General features: G+C 49.0%; 2 protein-coding genes across 2 annotated transcripts in view; one reads left to right on the forward strand and one right to left on the reverse strand.

The window, feature by feature from the left end:
• Efr3b (EFR3 homolog B) overlaps nt 1-11,710 on the forward strand; it is a 79,885-nt gene extending 68,175 nt beyond the window's left edge. The window contains exons 18-23 of the mRNA XM_050125867.1: nt 206-333; nt 1,049-1,140; nt 3,731-3,779; nt 5,108-5,214; nt 6,727-6,776; nt 7,324-11,710. Coding sequence (XP_049981824.1) covers nt 206-333; nt 1,049-1,140; nt 3,731-3,779; nt 5,108-5,214; nt 6,727-6,776; nt 7,324-7,429 — 532 coding nt within the window. The 3' untranslated portion in view covers nt 7,430-11,710. The remainder of the gene's footprint in view (nt 1-205; nt 334-1,048; nt 1,141-3,730; nt 3,780-5,107; nt 5,215-6,726; nt 6,777-7,323) is intronic.
• Nucleotides 11,711-13,291: 1,581 nt separating this feature from the next.
• Nucleotides 13,292-15,866, reverse strand: Pomc (proopiomelanocortin). Its single transcript, XM_050125860.1, has 2 exons — nt 15,735-15,866; nt 13,292-13,989 (listed from the first exon to the last, which is right to left on the reverse strand). Exons 1-2 carry the CDS (start codon nt 15,864-15,866, stop codon nt 13,405-13,407), a joined length of 717 nt encoding a protein of 238 aa, XP_049981817.1. The 3' UTR covers nt 13,292-13,404.
• Between the last annotated feature and the right edge of the window lie 1,300 nt (nt 15,867-17,166).

The raw sequence follows: 17,166 nt of genomic DNA on the forward strand, positions 1-17,166 counted from the left end.
GAACATTCATGTGTGGGCATAAATGTTTGCAACTGAAGTTTTCTGCATAAAATGTAGGATAGTAGGTGTCCACGGAGGAACAGGGACCAGAGGAACTTTCTTCTGTTTCTCTGTCATTTTGCATAGTGACTATGTTGCTATTGGGATAGTCATCCAGGGATTGTTCAAGCTGCCCACAGTTCTACTTTGCCTCTTTGTCCTTCAGGCTGTCTCAGAATCTAGATGGCGTGGTGATAGAGTTTCTCTTCCGCCAGAGTAAAATCAGCGAAGTCCTGGGGGGCAGCGGCTACAATTCGGACAGGCTCTGCCTGCCCTACATCCCTCAGCTGACAGGTATGCGCTCCAGGCAAGGCTTCCACCCTACCTCTGCCTTTCCTGCCAGGTGAGCGGCCTAGGGTGAGGGGGTGAAGACACCTGAGTCTCTTGTGGTGGCGTCTTAGGTGTTATATAAGGGCTGAGAGACATAGCAGAATTTACGGTGAGATCGCTATTCTGATGCTCCTCCTCCTCAGTCTGGGATCTCAGAAAGCAACTGGGCCATGAGAATAACCTGACTTGCAAAGGGTTGGTCTGTAATACTGGAAAGAGCACACATGGGTTACAGAACCAGGGACCCATTTCAAGACTTCTGTCTGTGCTACTTACTTCCCTAAAAACATGTTGGGCAAGTCTCTGGACTACGGAATTCCTGCATTAGAGGGTTATGTGCTGTGTAGGGTAATGAAGTCAGATGCGCTTAGGGAACACTACGTGTGTGACCATTACTGGCGCTGCTAGTGGATGCAGCCAGCTTATGCTAGTTGAGATACGCTTTCTTGTCCTAGCAGCTCCTTTGTTTTCACACATGGTTGCAAAAATCTTAACCCAAAGAAGCAACCTGGCCACCCTAAGATGGGTAAAGAAGACCCACAGCAAATAGAAGCTTCTGGAAGCTCCGTGTGTAGCCTAAGTTTGTACCGAGCCATTGAGGACTATATCAAGGCACAGAGGGTGGGACCAGTGGTTTATCAAGGACTGGAAACCCCAGCTTCTGGGCTGTCTTTTCCAGATGAAGATCGTTTGTCCAAGAGAAAGAGCATTGGAGAGACCATTTCCCTTCAGGTAGAGGTGGAGTCGAGGAACAGCCCAGAGAAAGAGGAGGTGAGTGTTTTGTCAGTACACTAGGTGCTAAAGTACTCCAGAGCCCTTTACAGTGCATTAAAGTATCTGCAGAAATGAGTTTCTTGAGCACATCCATTTTCTTACCGACTCTCATTATGTGTACACCATTGGTATTTCCAGCTAAGAGATTAATGTTCTTCTACCATGAAAGTATCATTTTAAAAAATCACTTTAGAAAGGCTTGCACCATCCCCTAATTGACAGGCCTGGGCAAGTGTCACACAAAGTAAGGAGGACCCACATCTGAGAGGGAGTGGGACAGGAAGACTCATGGGGAGTCTGAGGGCAGCTGTGGAGGACGCTGGATCTCTCCCCAGATATAGAAAAGCCCTTAAAGGTTTTAAGCATCCCTCTAGGGCCAAGCCCTAAACCTGGACATTCAGAGCTGCTCTGGAACAGTCCCATGGAAGGCAGGAAGTCAAGCAAAGTGAGGAACTGGACATGGGGGCCCTCAGAGACCCTTCCAGTCATGAAAGACAGGACTGTTGACAGAGGTTTCTGTCTCCCCCAGTCCTACAGCTGTTCAGTCTCAAAGAAACACACAGAGGTCTACATTAATTATAAACTGGTTGGCCTATTAGCTCAGGCTTCTTATTAATTAACTCTTACATTAACCCATAATCCTTGTCTGTGTTAGCCACATGGCTTGGTACCTTTTATCAGCAAGGTATTCTCATCTTGCTTCCTTTGTGTCTGGGTGACAACTACAGACTGAGCCTTTCCTCTTCCCAGAATTCTCCTAGTTTGGTTGCCTGGCCTATACTTCCTGCCTGGCTACTGGCCAGTCTGCATTTTATTAAACCAATTCAAGTGACAAATCCTTACAGGGTACAAGACCATTGCCCCACAGTACAGAACTTCTAGTGTGTCACAGCCTTAGAGTTAGTTGACTGCTTCCCCATGCTGCAAAGGGGATTTTCCCATCAAGTTCAGTAGTTAAGTGAAGCTAAGGAGAAGAAATGCTTACCCTACTCACTGGTGGCCTCCTGGGACACTCGTATTGGCTCTTTCCTTGGGTCAGCTTAGCCCAGGGGTACCCTGGTAACTGATGCAGAGCTGTGCCCTCCCTATGCGCCACTGCCTCAGCCCATGGTGCCCTGGTTCGGGATCCTGTGCCTGCTGACTGCCATCACTGTGAGTGATGAATCAATGCTGATGTGGTCAAACCTTAATCCTAGTGCCCAGGGCTGGCCCTGCTGTGTTCATTTTATCCTCCATGCCACCCTATATGTTTCTGCTGGTGGCACTGCTGCCAGTACCTCCACGCCACACTCACTCATCTGTTTGCACAAGTACACTGGTGCCAAAAACCTCCCAGAGTCTGCCCTCTTCTCCACTGTGGGTGCTTGGACCTTTGGACCTATGGAGTCTTCTTCCTTGAAGCTCTGTTAGGTCCCATTTCTTCCACACACAGCTCTCTGCCTGCTCTCATTTGGAGAACTTGCTTTTCCTTTTCCTTTTCCTTTACCCTGTCGTTCCTTAATGCCAGGAGTTTATCTGCATTGGTCTTCACTGACCATGGATGGAGGGATGGGTGAATGGATGGATAGATGGTGTGTGTGTGTGTGCGTGTGCGTACAGGATGAATCCTCTATTCATCTATTAGCATGTAATTCTTTTGTTAACAAATTTGGCAGCTTCTGTTGCCCTACTGAGAGTTCTGCATGCTATTGATGTCCATACAATATTTGCTCAATGTCTTTATCCCGTGTCCGTCCTTTCTAGTCAGATACTTACTAAATGGCAAACCAATCAAGAACTGTACTGTCCGAATTTTCACAAGCTGAGTGTGCCCACCCCATCACACTCAGATCGGACGATCAAACACAATCATCACCCGGAGACCTGTCTGGGCCCCTCTCCCTCGAAGGAACCATTTAGCACAGTTGTGTCCCCTTTGTGAGACTTTGTCCTGTTAAATAACTCTCTTCTGTCAACATTTCCCCCTTATTTTTTGTGATGGCATGTGATTCATCATGGGTGTTACACCAAGAAGCTCACAGTCTGGTTCGAAGTTCATGGACTCTAGTCCAAACTTCATTATCTTCGGCATCTTCCCTGAGGCCATGCATCCATGGAATTCCCTTCTTTGAGTTTTATTATTTTTCTCCCTCTTTCATAGATTCTGCAGAAGTTGAGATCCTTTGCCTCCAGTCTTGGGACCAATGTCATCGATAGAGGTCCCATTACTGCTAACTCCCATGACTTACTGTATTAAGATTCATCACTTCGGGGTATAATTTAATATCATGAGCCTTCAAAATGTTATGAAGTTCTCTGAGTTTATTTTGGAGATTGTATTTCTCAACTTCCTCTTACATCCAATTGTTTCTCTGAGGACTATTTTTTTTTAATCATGAGATGGTTTCCTCCCATGGAGCTTGACAGGACAGTAGGGGGAAAGAGAAGAGAAATCCATTCTGAGGGAATCTGGTGAGGAATTGGCCTCATTTGCCTTTTCTCCATACGTGCTCTGGGAATGGGGGTGTCCTGGAGACATTCCCCTAAGAAGCAAAGGGGCTGCCTTTTCTCCCTCACCTTTCTGAACATGTCTGTCCCTTCTCCTCAGAGAGTGCCTGCAGAGGAGATCACCTATGAGACACTGAAGAAGGCCATTGGTAAGACAGCAGCCCAGGAAACTCTGAGGAGCAGGGAGGTTGGGGCTGACATGGACCTGGTGGCAGAGGCTGGTGGCTTCTTGAAACTCAGCGGCCCCCAGGCTGCAGCTGGAAGTCCCCACTCCCTGAAGGGGGTTGGGACTGCCTATCACTGCGTGTCATCACTGCGTGTCACGCACCCCCTTTCCGCCTTTAATGACAACTATCTCTGAAGGTTTCCACTTGAGGGCTAGAGCCAGAAGGCTGGTTTGTGCAAATTAAACTTATTCTGAGTGAAAGATGACACAAGGGGCAAGATGTCCAGTGAGAGGCACGAGAAGAAGTTGTGTTAACATTCGTTCAATAAGGGCCATAGACTTTTAACCCCGAGTCACCTCTTTGTAGGATTGGCTCGTGAAGCGTTATTAAGAAGTTGTTTCTAACTGATGACAAATGAAGCCACTAAATGGACTTTGTGTGAAGCCTCTTCAGTATTTTGTTATTATAAATGCATTCAGCCAGGTGTGGTGGTGCACGCCTTTAATCCCAGCCCTTGGAGGCAGAGGTAGCCAACTATGAGTTCTCTGTGAGTTCGAGACCAGCCTGACTATGTAGTAAGCTCCAGAACAGCCAGGATAGATAGATAGATAGATAGATAGATAGATAGATAGATAGATAGATAGATAGATAGATAATCTAAGTGTGCCGCCTGACTCCTTAACCCTCTAACAGTGATCCTTATTTAACCTCCAAACCTATTCCCTATTTTTCTTTATTTGGTGCTAACTCTCTTTGGGTAACAAGCAGTCTGTATAAAGCCTTACATGAAATTTCCTCAGACTGCTCTGCTGAGGGGCTGTGCTGACTCTTACCGTCTAACTGCCTTTTCCATTGTTCAGGTCCTTTTTCTTTCTTTTTTTTTAAATTTTTTTTTTGAGACAGAGTTTCTCAGTGTAGCCCTGCCTGTCCTGTCACTCTGTAGACCAGGCTGGCCTCAAACTCACAGAGATCCTCCTGCCTCTGCCTCCCAAGTGCTGGGATCAAAGGCATGCACCAGCACCACTGAGCTTCCAGTAGTTTTCTTCAAACTACCCTGGCAGTACTAAGAGGGATCCAGCAGGAGTGTAGCCACGTGGGTCTTTAAAGCCCTGACGCGGGCTCTTTTAGCTGATTCTCAGAGGGCAGGGCTCAGGGAGAAGCAGAAAGAGTCAGTCTTTGAGGACACACGGGGTCTCTACACCTTCCGTGCCTCCGCCCCCTTTTCATCCCAAGAGCCCACCCCATCCATCTTCCTCGAGCTCCTTCCCCTAACTCATCCCCGAGCTCTAACCCAGTTGTCTGTGTCACAGTGGACAGCGTGGCAGTTGAGGAACAGGAGCGTGAGCGGCGGCGACAGGTGGTAGAGAAATTCCAGAAGGCACCCTTCGAGGAGATTGCAGCTCACTGTGGGGCCCGGGTGAGTAACATACCAGAGGATGCCTTCTGACCAATCAGAAAGCAGACTTGAATCCAGGGTAGGACTGAGTTCAGTTCAGCTCTTTGTCCTGCAGAAATTAGGGGTTTGGTTCCAGTATATAGTGCACTGCCGTTTCCCCCAGTGCCTTCTACTACATCGCTCCCCCTGAGCCCAGGGACTGGGCTTTGTATTTATCACTCACTGTCTTGGATCTTTAATCCTAGCACTTGGGAGGCAGAGGCAGGCAGATCTTTGTAAATCTGAGACCAGTCTGGTCTACATAGATAATCTCAGACCAGCAAGAGCTACATGGTAAGACCTCAAAAAAGGAGGAGGGGGGGGAGGAGGAGGAGGAAGAGAGAAGAAGAAGAAGAAGAAGAAGAAGAAGAAGAAGAAGAAGAAGAAGAAGAAGAAGAAGAAGAAGAAGAAGAAGAAGAAGAAGAAGAAGAAGAAGAAGAAGAAGAAGAAGAAGAAGAAGAAGAAGAAGAAGAAGAAGAAGAAGAAGAAGAAGAAGAAGAAAAGAAGAAGACGAGGGCAGGGAGTGGGGAGTAAGGGGGGCCAGCTGGTTGTAGTGGCTCATACTTTAATCTATCTATTACTCAGAAAGTAGAGGCAGTAGATCCCTGAGTTCAAAGCCAGACTGGTTGTCATAGATAATCCAGGCTAGCCAGGGTAGATACCCTATCAACAAAACAAAATAAAAAATATTAACATTATTATCCTTGTATATGTGTGTATGTATATGGAGGTATATAAAAAAGGGCTTTTGCTCTCTCCTTCCACCTTAGTGTGGGTCTAGGGTTTGAACTCAGGCTACCAGGCTTTTGCAGTGCACACTTTGCCCACTGAACCCTCTCACCAGCCAGCAGGTTCTTTTAAATGAGGGTCTTGCTGTAGCATCGTGGGCTGGCCTCGAACTCACTATATAGCCCAGGCTCATACCACAGCATTCAGCCGTCCTGCCTCAGCCTCCTGAGTGCCGAGGTCACAGGCGTGTGACTTATATATTAAATTTATCAATATAAGATCTACATTATTTTGCAGCTGTGTAAAAACACGTATCTCCCAAGCCTGTGCTCCCTATTGTTAAGTCATTCCCACCCCACTTTGAGAGTTTGACTGCCCATTCTGTGATCTAGGAGGAAGCCCAAGTGCTGGACTCCTGTCAAGAAAGAGCAACATCAGCCCCAGTCTCCTGACCCCATGCCCCAGTCCCCTGACCCCAAGCCCAACAGATCCTGTTACCCCATATTAAGGAGCAGAAGCCTGCCCAAACCCTCTGGTCTTCCTAGCCCTCTGTCAGGTCCCCAGCCAGCCTGCGATGGGTGGTGGTCCCTGATCTGGATGTATAAGTTCCATAGACAGGTGCCAGGGCTCAGAGCATCTACCTGGCTACCCTCCCATGGTTGCTACTGCCAGAAACTTTGAGCAGTAGTGTCCTTTGCGCAGGTGGCCAGTGAGGTGGCAGCTCTCTTGGAGCCCAACGTTCACTTTCCTTCTGTCTGTGTTTAGGCATCCCTGCTGCAGAGCAAACTCAACCAGATCTTTGAAATCACCATCCGGTAAGTGGCAGCACAGACAGGGGGACCCTATCTCTGTGTCCAGCATCACAGGTTAGGGCCATTATCCTAAATCCTCTTCTCACAGCTGCCTGCAGCCCTCCCTCCACCCTCAACCTCTGTTCCCAGCCACCACAATGTGGGCAAGAAACTGACTTAGTAAGGTCTAGAAAAGGCCAGGAGTCATGGTGTCCCAGGCAAGCACCTGTGTCACCAAAAAGCAGCTGTTCCCAACCTGTGGGTCATGATCCCATTTGGGAGTCACATATCAGATATTCTGAGTATCAGGTATTTATGATTTATAACAGTAGCAAAATTACAGTCTGAAGTAGCAACAAAGTAATTTTATATTTGGGGGTCACCACAGCATGAGGAGCTGCGTTAAAGGGTCACAGCATTAAGGTTGAGAGCCACACTGGAGCCTACAGGAAGCTTGGACTCAGGGAACGGCCTGAGTTTTAGAGAGGCTCGGCAAGCCACTGCCGGGTTCAGTGGCACAAGGGTGGGACCCAGTCCCTGGTTCATCCCTTTCTCTTCTGCGTGTCCCCAGGCCCCCTCCAAGCCCTTCAGGGACCATCACGGCAGCGTATGGCCAGCCACAGAACCATTCCATCCCTGTCTATGAGATGAAGTTTCCCGACCTGTGCGTGTACTGAATTCCAAGAGACGGAACTCCTCAGAGGACACCGGAGGACCGCCCTCCTGCCCACTCTCACCGTGTGGAAACCTAACCTGGAGAGCTGAGAAAGTCACCTTGGACAGTGGCTCTTCCCGAGCTGAGCAAAGATGGAGCCTCTGGTCCTCCGTGGCCCTCCTGCTCCCTTCTGGTCTTCTGTGAAGAAGATCCAGTTTCCTGCCCTCTGGGGCTAAGCATCTCATCTGTCTTCCCTTTCGTGTCAGCCAGGGACAGAGAATCATGAGGGTGTCTCCCTTGAGAAGCAAGAGTGGCCTGAGAAGCTTCCATTGGGAATGTGTCCATGAGGGAGTGTCAGACACCTCCAGGGGAAGGAGCCTGATGAAGACATGGATGGTCTAAAAAAGCCAGAGATGGTGCTGGGGGAAACTGAGGAAAGCCCCCTCATCAGAGAGTGACAGTGTGAGAACTAGACGTGATGTGTGCCCCACCTCTTAGTCTCGGGTGTCTGGCTAAGCCTCTTCTTTACTTCTGGTTGTCTCTTTTTCTACTATTAATGGTTGCTGAGCGCCTACAGAAGAAGCTGGGGTAGAGAGGCTGGCGGGAGAACAACAGGCTAGGACAGAGAGGGACAGCTTCTTCCCGGGCTGGGTGGCAGCGTCGGGCAAAGCACAAGCGTGGCAAGCTGCACCTTCTCAGCTCCTCTGTCTGGAGGAAGCTGTGACAGATCTGCCGTTCTTTCTTCCTGATCTTTCCCAGGTTGTTAAGTGTGTTCCCTGATCCCTTTCTTCCAAATATCCCGCTGTGTTTCCACATCCTCTGGGTTGAGAGACAGCTGAGCAGGCTAGCTGGTCGTAGATGACTGGAAAGTGGGGAGGAAATGCCAGGGGCCCTGAGGCCTGTCCGCATCACTTCCCATGGAAGATGCTTGCAGCAGGAATGTGTGTGTGTGTGTGTGTGTGTGTGTGTGTGTGTGTGTGTGTGTATTGAGATTAATTGAACAAATGGCACTTTAGGATTCAAGGAAAGAGATTTAACAGCTAGGATTGAAATGATGTTTTCCCTTTCTGGGCCAAGTCTGAGACATTGAGGATAATTGGCCTTGTTTGTGGCCTGGGGAGAGGTGATAGAAACCCCTTTGCTTCCATTTTCCCTATGTATGTGCCTGTGTGGCTCGTATGTTCTGGGAGCACTGACCCAGGACCGGGTGGATGACCCTTTCCTGATGCCTCTCTCTCTGGGTGTCTTCATGCCTCCCAGGATGCTTCTGGCCGCACCCCAGGCCTCTTCCACTGGTAATACCCCACAGTCCAGGACAGTCCTTTCTTTCCCTTTCAAACTTCCTGTAAGTTTTCTGAGCTGTTTTCCTCTGAGGCCCAATGCTGCTTCTAGAAATTTTGCTTTTTAGGAAAAGGGAGTTGATCTGTTGACTTGCAGGAATCCTTTCTAGGGTATAATTTTAGGCAGTGTGACCCGGGACCATAAAGGAGCCATTTCTGCTAAGGAGGGTGTGGGCTTCTCAGGACACTCTAGACCACAGCCCTGGATATGATCCTGCATGGCGAAAACCTGTTCACCTACTAAGGCAGGTGAGGACATTTTCCAGAATTAGGAGGACTGGAACTCATGTGCTTCCCCATTGCACATATGTTAAATGTCACAGATGGGACCTATCTGACCCTGTCCCCATCGATTCTTCACTTCTAATGTAACTCTTTTCCATGGTCTCTGCACTGAGCTGTGGACTCATGGCTCTCATGTCCCTGAGGATGAGGCCGCCTCTGATTTTGGAGCTATGTGGTTATCGCTCAATCCAACTTTATAAGCATGGACTTAGGTTTCTCCTTAATATCTCCTTACTAAGAAGCCAAGTTTTTTTTTTTAAAAAAAAAAAAAAAAAAGCACGAAGGCAAGTAACCCTTTAGAAACTAAGAAAATCTAAGCCTTGAACTAAAAATGTGTCTTTCTTCACCTGCCCACCATATTATTATTATTAGTTTTTCAAGACAGTTTCTCTGTAGCTTTTGAGCCTCTCCTGGAACTAGCTCTTGTAGGCCAGGCTGGCCTTGAACTCACAGAGATCCACCTGCCTCTGCCTCCCGAGTGCTGGGATTAAAAGCCTGCGCCACCATCGCCCAGCTCCACCACATCTTTTATACCAGGCTTGGCTTGGATAAGAGCACATCAGTTTCTTTCTTGTTCCCAAGTGATGTCAGTGTCCTCCCTGAGGTAGCTTGACCCTTGTTGTGGATTGTGAGGGCCTCTCTCTTGTAGTCTCTCTAGAGTCAGGCATCAGAACCAGAGGCCTACGCAGGCCCCACTCAATACTCTGTCCATCAACCCAGCCTCGGAAACAGGAAAAAAGGGAACAGAGTTCCAATTCTGCACACCCAGCTGCTCCACGGTCCTCCCCTGAACTTCCTTTTTCTCCACACCGTGGCTGCTTAGCAGGGACGAGCTGTTTCTAGAGAGCGGGCCACATCTGTGCCCTCTTCTTAGTAGATTTAAGTTTATATTCAGTAGGGTATTGGGTTTCCCGTTAACAAGGAATGGAATCTGATCCTGGCCAAGTCAGGAAGTCTAGATGGTGGTCACAAGAGAGTCTGTCACTCCGTCACCAGGCAAAGCAGAGTGGGTGCGCGCTGGGGGAGGGACCCAGTGTGACTCGTGCCTTTCCAGCCTCTGGTGTCTGATAGCACTGACCATGCCCAGTTCTGTTCACCTTCTCTGTTGTAAACCAGGGCCAGAAGGAGCCAGCAAAGCCATTAAGGCCAACTGGTCCCAACCCCACCACCACCCCACCAGAGCACCCAGGGCTCTGGCTTCATAGGCCAGGGCCGAAGGGCGGCATCCTGCTGACAGAATATAACAGGTGTGAGTGTGTTTTGAGGGTCAGAAGTTAATTTGGTAGATCATAAACAAGTGTAAGAAGCAGATCAACAGAAAATGCCTTCGTTCCAGAAACAGCTGCTGTTTCCCCTGTGCTGAGGCTGTTTCCTCTTCGATCGCTAGAAATAAATGGTTTCATGACTCCTCAGTAACCTCATAAGAAAACCTAAAAACGTCCTGTGTTCGGGCCCCGAATTAGTACACAAAGCGGGGGGGGGGGGGGGTCATGGGCCTGGGACCAAGGACCGTGGTCTGAGCAGCCACATCCTGTATACTGCGGGAGTAGGTTCTGGAAAAGCCCTAAGGTTCCTCTGGACTCTTGGGGCAGGGGGCCCGGTGTCCTCCAGCTGCTCTTCTGTTGTCCTGGGCTGCCAGCCTGCTTCGTGGGATGCTGCTAAGAAGGGGTGCCTGGCTCTGTTTGGGGGTCTGGGGGAAGGAACACCCTAGTTGGGAGTCTGAAGGTTGTGTTTAAAAGCAGACTTGGAGGTGGGGGAGGGTCGTATCAGGGGGTGTCTGCTCTCCTTGACCTCTGGCAAGTAGATTGCACTGAAACGGGTCTTGTCCTCTGGAATCTGGGGGTAAGGTTCAAGGAAAGCTGTTGCCTCTCTCTCTAGTGTAAAAGTCTGCTTTCTATGGCTCTGTGACCCAAGCTAGTCTAGATCTGGCCACTGCAGAAGGCGAATCATGGAAGGTCTTATTCTTGATCCTGGCTACCTGGGGGAGTGATGAGGAGAAACCGTGGGGTAAAGGGGAAAACTTCATGGCTATGTTGGCTGCCCTCAGGTACCAGCCTGGCTCCTTCAGGGAGCATAGCTTCTCCTGAGCCCAGCCCTTGCCTTCTTTTTTGGGGTGGGGTGGTGCTCAAGACAGGGTTTATCTGTGTGACAGCCCTGGCTGTCCTGGAACTCACTCTGTAGACCAGGCTCTCCTGAGAACTCTGAGATATGCCTACCCCTGCCTTCCGGAATACTGGGATTAAAGGTGTAGGCTGCCACTACCTGGTTTACTTGCCCTCTGAACACTTCATGGCTGTGGATTCTGGTATATGGAATATAAAATTGAACACCCATAGATTCTCCAGCCCATCCATCTCAATGTGTCTGAGTTCTTTTAGACCTTCATGACCTGGCTGAGTGTATATGTGACTATGTCAATGCATGTATTTAATGTAGTTTGTAGTTGCCAACGTTGTATATATTATAGCCAACTTATTTATATGTGAGTACAGAATTGGCACCTGTGGCAGCTTCCTGTATTTTAAACTTGTTGAATCTAATTAGTTTTCCTTCCAGGGAGGCGGGGGCCGGGGGAAAACCGGTGTTGGAAGAACTATTCCAAAGTCATTCTTTAAGACATTAGCCGTGGTTTCCCAGTGGGCCTGCACAATGCCCTTTTCAAATAAATGTTAATGTTGTCACCATATGGCTGTCTGTTGAAATTCTTAAAAGGAAATGGCTGGGTTTTTTGTTTTGTTTTGTTTTAGATAAAATTAAAATCTGAAAAAAATCAGCAGTGTGCCATTGGCATTTAACCACCCCCACTGACCCTGGCTTTACCTGGCTCTAATGAACGGTGGGGGAGGTGAGGATGTTACAGAGATGGAAACCTGAAGTGAGGATTCCCAGCGAGGGAGCATTTTCAGGAAGGCCCAGGCCATTCTTCATTCTAGCTCATTTCCCACGACCCACCTTAGGGAGAGCTTAATCAAGATATCTGTCTCCCCACACACCAGGACTTCCAGGGCTCATGGTGTTTTTGTGAACGCCTATCAAATATAAGGGGTTATGAACAAATACACCAGGCTTTGATGTGTGTGGTCCATGGATGTCTAATATAGCGATAGGTACACGTTCATTCCCTGTAATGGTAACGAACTGCAAAACTCTGGCCCCTGCGTTGTGACGACACAGGACACAGAAGCAGTATAACACACGCCTGCAGAAAAGTGGACAGCAGAGACACACACCAAGAAACTTGCCTTCCCAGTCAGACAGCATGCCCTCCAGCACAGAGGGAGCTGAACACAGGAGCCCCAAAAATGAACAGGACCACTGGATAAGAGCAGAATTGGCCTAGTTAGAGGTGGTCTTGAGCTTAGGCTTGCTTTGGAAGAGGCAAGATTCGCAAAGGTGGTGCTGGAGATGAGGTCCGGGCAGTGAGGAACTGAAGGGTAACAATGAGACCAACAAACACGAAATGGGACCTTCATCCCAGGAAGCATGAGCTAGAAGGCTTGGTGGGAGAGTGGACATGCTTGACATGGGCTCTACATACTTTGCCCCAAAAGTTTGCAACTGTTAAGAAATTGGGAGGGAGGGATACTGTTTTGGTTGGTAAGCCAGGGACTATGAGACCAGCAAGCTTTTTAAATATTAGTTAACATAATTTGCATAGGCCAGAGAGCCGCTGGAGGCCAGTGAGTTAATGCACTAGGAAAGTGGAGGTTTCAGGGAGAACTTGGGAATGAAGGACTTGGGAATGAAGTTAGACAATGGGGGAGCTGGGGAGACACCGCAAGATAGGAAACCACCTCAACACTGGAGCGTGTCTCTCCACGGTGTGTACAGGAGGCGCGGTCATGTGCCTTGAGTATATGTGAGCAACCAAACTGAAACTGCTATCAACTCTCAACTTGCACATTTTCCTGACAAAATAATGTCATCTCTTTTATTCTTGCCAGAGCCCTTATGCCAAGAAGGAAGGGGCAGGTGAGAACTAAATCCTGGGAGGTTTCGGGGACCTGCCTGAGGTCACACACAGAAGCCCTTCCCAATGGGGGAGTGGGCCTTGGTGGTGCCGCAGGAAGGTTGGACGGAGAATCCACCCTGAGCCACCCAAACTATCTGTCCCACCCCCACCCCCGAGTCATTTGCTGGGGCAAGTGGGTAGAGGTATGTTTTCTTTAAACAACCACCTGGTCACATGGTCGTGTCATTGGAAGGCTGTGTGTTTTGACTTTATTCACGCGCGCTATATTGAAGGTCAGAGACATCTGTGAAATCTGAAAAGTTTTATTCCTAACTACAGGCTAACTAGGAGGCTTGAGGTCGGCGGTGAGTAGCTCGCTCATGCAGGGAGGGAACTCGGGGTGAGAAGACCCCTTCACCCTCACTGGCCCTTCTTGTGAGCGTTCTTGACGATGGCGTTCTTAAAGAGTGTCACCAGGGGCGTCTGGCTCTTCTCGGAGGTCATGAAGCCTCCATAGCGCTTGTCCTTGGGCGTGCTGCCCCAGCGGAAGCGCTCCATTCGGTAGGGCCCATCTTCCTTCTCGGCGGCGTCGGCGTCGGGCTCCAGGATGTGCTCCAAGCCGTCGGGGCGCTCGCCCGCCAGCTCCCTCCTGAACTCCAGGGGAAAGGCCTCTGCGGACTCGTTCTCGGCGACGTTGGGGTACACCTTCACTGGGCGCCGCTTCTTGCCCACCGGCTTGCCCCAGCGGAAGTGCTCCATGGAGTAGGAGCGCTTGCCCTCGCGCAGGCCGGGCTCAGCGCGACCATCGTCCCCCGCCGCAGCATCCTCCTCTTCCTCCGCGCGCCTCTGCGCCGTGCCGCTGCTGTTCCTCGGGCCGAAGCGGTCCCAGCGGAAGTGACCCATGACGTACTTCCGGGGATTCTCGGTCAGCGGTTGCTCATCCCCGTTGCCTGGGAACACGGGTGTCTCCGCCGAGAGGTCGAGTTTGCAGGCCCGGATGCAAGCCTGTGGGAGAACCCGAGGTGTGAGCCAGACCAGGCAGGCCCTGTGGCCACCGTCTCCTTCCCTGGTCCTGGAATCACTTCCGGCCCTGAGGCCATCGCACCCAGCACATGGACACCTGCACGTCGGCACCAGGTCCCCCAGGTCCCACCGACATCCTGCACAAAGTTGTTCTTGCTCTTGCATGATTCTGCCTAAATGACAGCAAGCACCCCTACCGATTCCTTGCTTATCTTCCTTGGCTTTTACTATGAGGGCCTTGCTACCATATGCACCAAAAGGGGGAGTTGTCACTTGCTGCAAAGTGTGGCTCCATTTCAGTACAGGAGGGGCATGGGACTGGAATTTGGGAGAGAATCTTTTCTGGTTATAGATGTCTGGCTTCTGGGGCCTGAATTTTCAACAATGCCTCAATCTTAACCCCAGTAATCTAGAGTTTCCTGTCTACTCTGGCCTTGCATCCACTAGGCCCTTTACTCTGAGTTAATCATGCATCCTCTCGATCAGAATTGAGACAAATTAGTTTGTTTTTCTGTCACCTCATTCTGACTGGGAGGAACGTTGGAAGGTCGGGTATTTTCTACCGCCGCGAATGCAATGTTTGTGGCTCTGCACTCTGGCCCTAGAGGATCCTTAAGATTTTTAGATCCTTGGAAGTTGCCAAGGAGAAAACAGAAGGATCCTACCCACTCTTCACTCTTTCCAGTTGAGGGTTTTCTACACCAAGGATTCAGAATTATAATACCGCAGAATATTAACAATGGGTGGTAAAAGCAATGTGATTTAAGTACCTTTCCCCCAGGACAGATAATGAAGTGGTGGGGGGGTGTCAGAAAGAGAAAAAGATCTGGTCAAGGTGTCAGAGGTGGGGATAGAACCTATGACTCTGATCCTGTTTAGCACACCCTCCCCTCTTTCTGGTGAGATCTCAGAAGAGGTGATGCTATGTGTGTCTCAAAATCAAGTCTTGGGTTTTTCTGAACTGGATTCTCCCAAGTGTTCCTGGGGCCTCTGAGTCTTGAGGAGGTCGCTCCCACCACCCAGCCTCAACTGTCTATTCGTAACAGTAACAGGCACCTGGCATTTGTGTGCACGCCCTGTGGTGACCTGGAAGGAGCTCCAACCTGTCCCAGAGGGCTTTGGACTTTCTTTTTAGAAAGACTAGAAAGGAATTGGCAGGAAACCTGCCTTCTAGACACAGCATGAGATATTTGGCACCGTTTTACACACACACACACACACACACACACACACATACACACACACACACATTCTCCCTCTGGAGATGCTGTATTTGGAAATACCTAACTGGCAATGGCTTTGTGACTGGAAGAAAATAAAGAAATATGAAGTAAAATTGTAAGTTTTCACTTATATGTAAAGGAGGAGTTAATTTGGGAGCTAAAAGGTAAAGATACAGGATCAATTAAGGGAACAATCATGGTTAATATGGCTCTGTCTAAACTAAAATATGACAAGGGGTTTTCACAGAAAACATAGTGGGGAGTGAGAATGATAGGGCAGAGATCACGGGCCAGACCCATTTTTCTCTTAAGCTACCTCCTCCCTCTCCTTTGTGTAATTCCAACCTTATGGGAAAAGTTCTGCTGTTGCTCTGGGTCACTTCAATCAATGGAGATGAATATCCCTGTCTCCACCCCTGCCCCCCAACTGCTCTTCCTTTTGAGCTGTCCTAAGCCCAAAGCCATCTTCTACCCAAACCGAAGTGGTACCCGAGGTCCACATACCAGCAGGTTGCTTTCCGTGGTGAGGTCCTGGCACTGCCTGCTCTCCAGGCACCAGCCCCACACTTCCATGGAGGTCTGAAGCAGCAAGGCCAGCAGCAGGGCCCCTGAGCGACTGTGGCAGGATCTCAGCATCTTCCAGGTGACAGACTGAAGTTCTGTAGAGGCAAACAAGATCAGTGGGACCCCTGTGAGGAGCAGAACAATGCTGGCTGGTCACCAGGAAGGACTTCAGGCCAACACTAACAGCTCTCACTTGCTCAGCCCAAGGCTTTCTGAGGACAGGAGCAATCTCAGAAGCTGAATGATGGGCTATCGTGGGAGGGAAAAGAGAAGAGCTCGACACAGTGATGGACAGCCCCCAACTTCCTGTTGAAACCCTTTAAAGAAATTAGACATTAAAGATGAGGCTATTTGGGAGATCACATGGTCCAATCCTTCATCGGAAAGATGGGAATGCTGAAGCCCAAGGAAAATCATTTCTTTGTGTTCATGATGAAGTCAAGGTGAGTTCTCCTGCGTTCCCAGGGCACCTTCTACGTTTACAGCCTGCCTGAAGCTATAGTTCAACGCTTTGTATCCAAGGGGTAGGAGTAACTAAGAAAAAGATAAAGGGTTATTAGGTTATTCCTGGTCTGGATCCTGTTCCCTAAAATCTGATGATTTCCCATGAATGTTAGGCTTTAATACAGGCAAATAAAACCAGTCTGTATAGCCAAGGTCTTGAGCAACCAGTCTCATGTCCCATCCACAGATCACCTGGTGATTGCCATTTCCCAGGGCCTGCTAACTTCAGAAAGGTTTTTTGTTGTTGCTTTTTTTTTTTTAAGACAGAGTTTCTTTGTGCAGACTCAGCTGTCCTAGAATGCGCTCGGTAGACTAGGCTGGTCTCGAACTCAGAGAGAACCACCTGCTTCTGCTTCCCTGGTGCTGAAGTAAAGTAGTGCGCCTCCACTGCCCAGACTGGAAAGATTTCTTTGTAAAGTAGATCCCAGCTCTCTTAAACTATCCTGTTTTCTAAATTAAAAATATGTAAATAAAATGTCTGTCACTCCTAATGAACCTTTGCATTTTAAAATAAATGTGGCAGAAAATCTCATTTGGAGAGACATGGGCCAAGCCTTTCTTTTTGAGATGGAGGATTTGGAAGTGAAAGTCTCCCTTCTAGAATTTCTTCATCGCCTCTGCTTCACCCCTGTCCTGCAAGCTTTGAGTGTTTTGTTGGTTTTTTTTTTTTTTTTCAAAACCACCATTAGTGGGCGCTGGCCACCATTGAGCTGTGTGGGCCACACCTCTGTCCAGAAGCAGCCTTGTTAGCCTTCCTGGTGCTCATACTTAGACAGCCAATTACCCCAAAATGCTGAATTCCCCCAGAAAAATGGTAAATAGCATGAAAACATGTTAGTAAATAAAAATAAGATCACACAAGACTGAT

Source organism: Alexandromys fortis, unplaced genomic scaffold (genome assembly GCF_014885135.2).
Source record: "Alexandromys fortis isolate MF-2015 unplaced genomic scaffold, M_Fortis_MF-2015_v1.1 scaffold_252, whole genome shotgun sequence".
Classification (NCBI taxonomy): Eukaryota; Metazoa; Chordata; class Mammalia; order Rodentia; family Cricetidae; genus Alexandromys; species Alexandromys fortis.

What these genes read in the sequence shown, in the direction of transcription:
- Pomc (XM_050125860.1), bottom strand. Translation starts at nt 15,866, where the DNA reads ATGCTGAGATCCTGCCACAGTCGCTCAGGGGCCCTGCTGCTGGCCTTG. An exon ending in CCACGGAAAGCAACCTGCTG is followed by an intron (nt 13,990 to 15,734) that starts GTATGTGGACCT and finishes GTTCTCCCACAG; the next exon opens with GCTTGCATCCGGGCCTGCAA.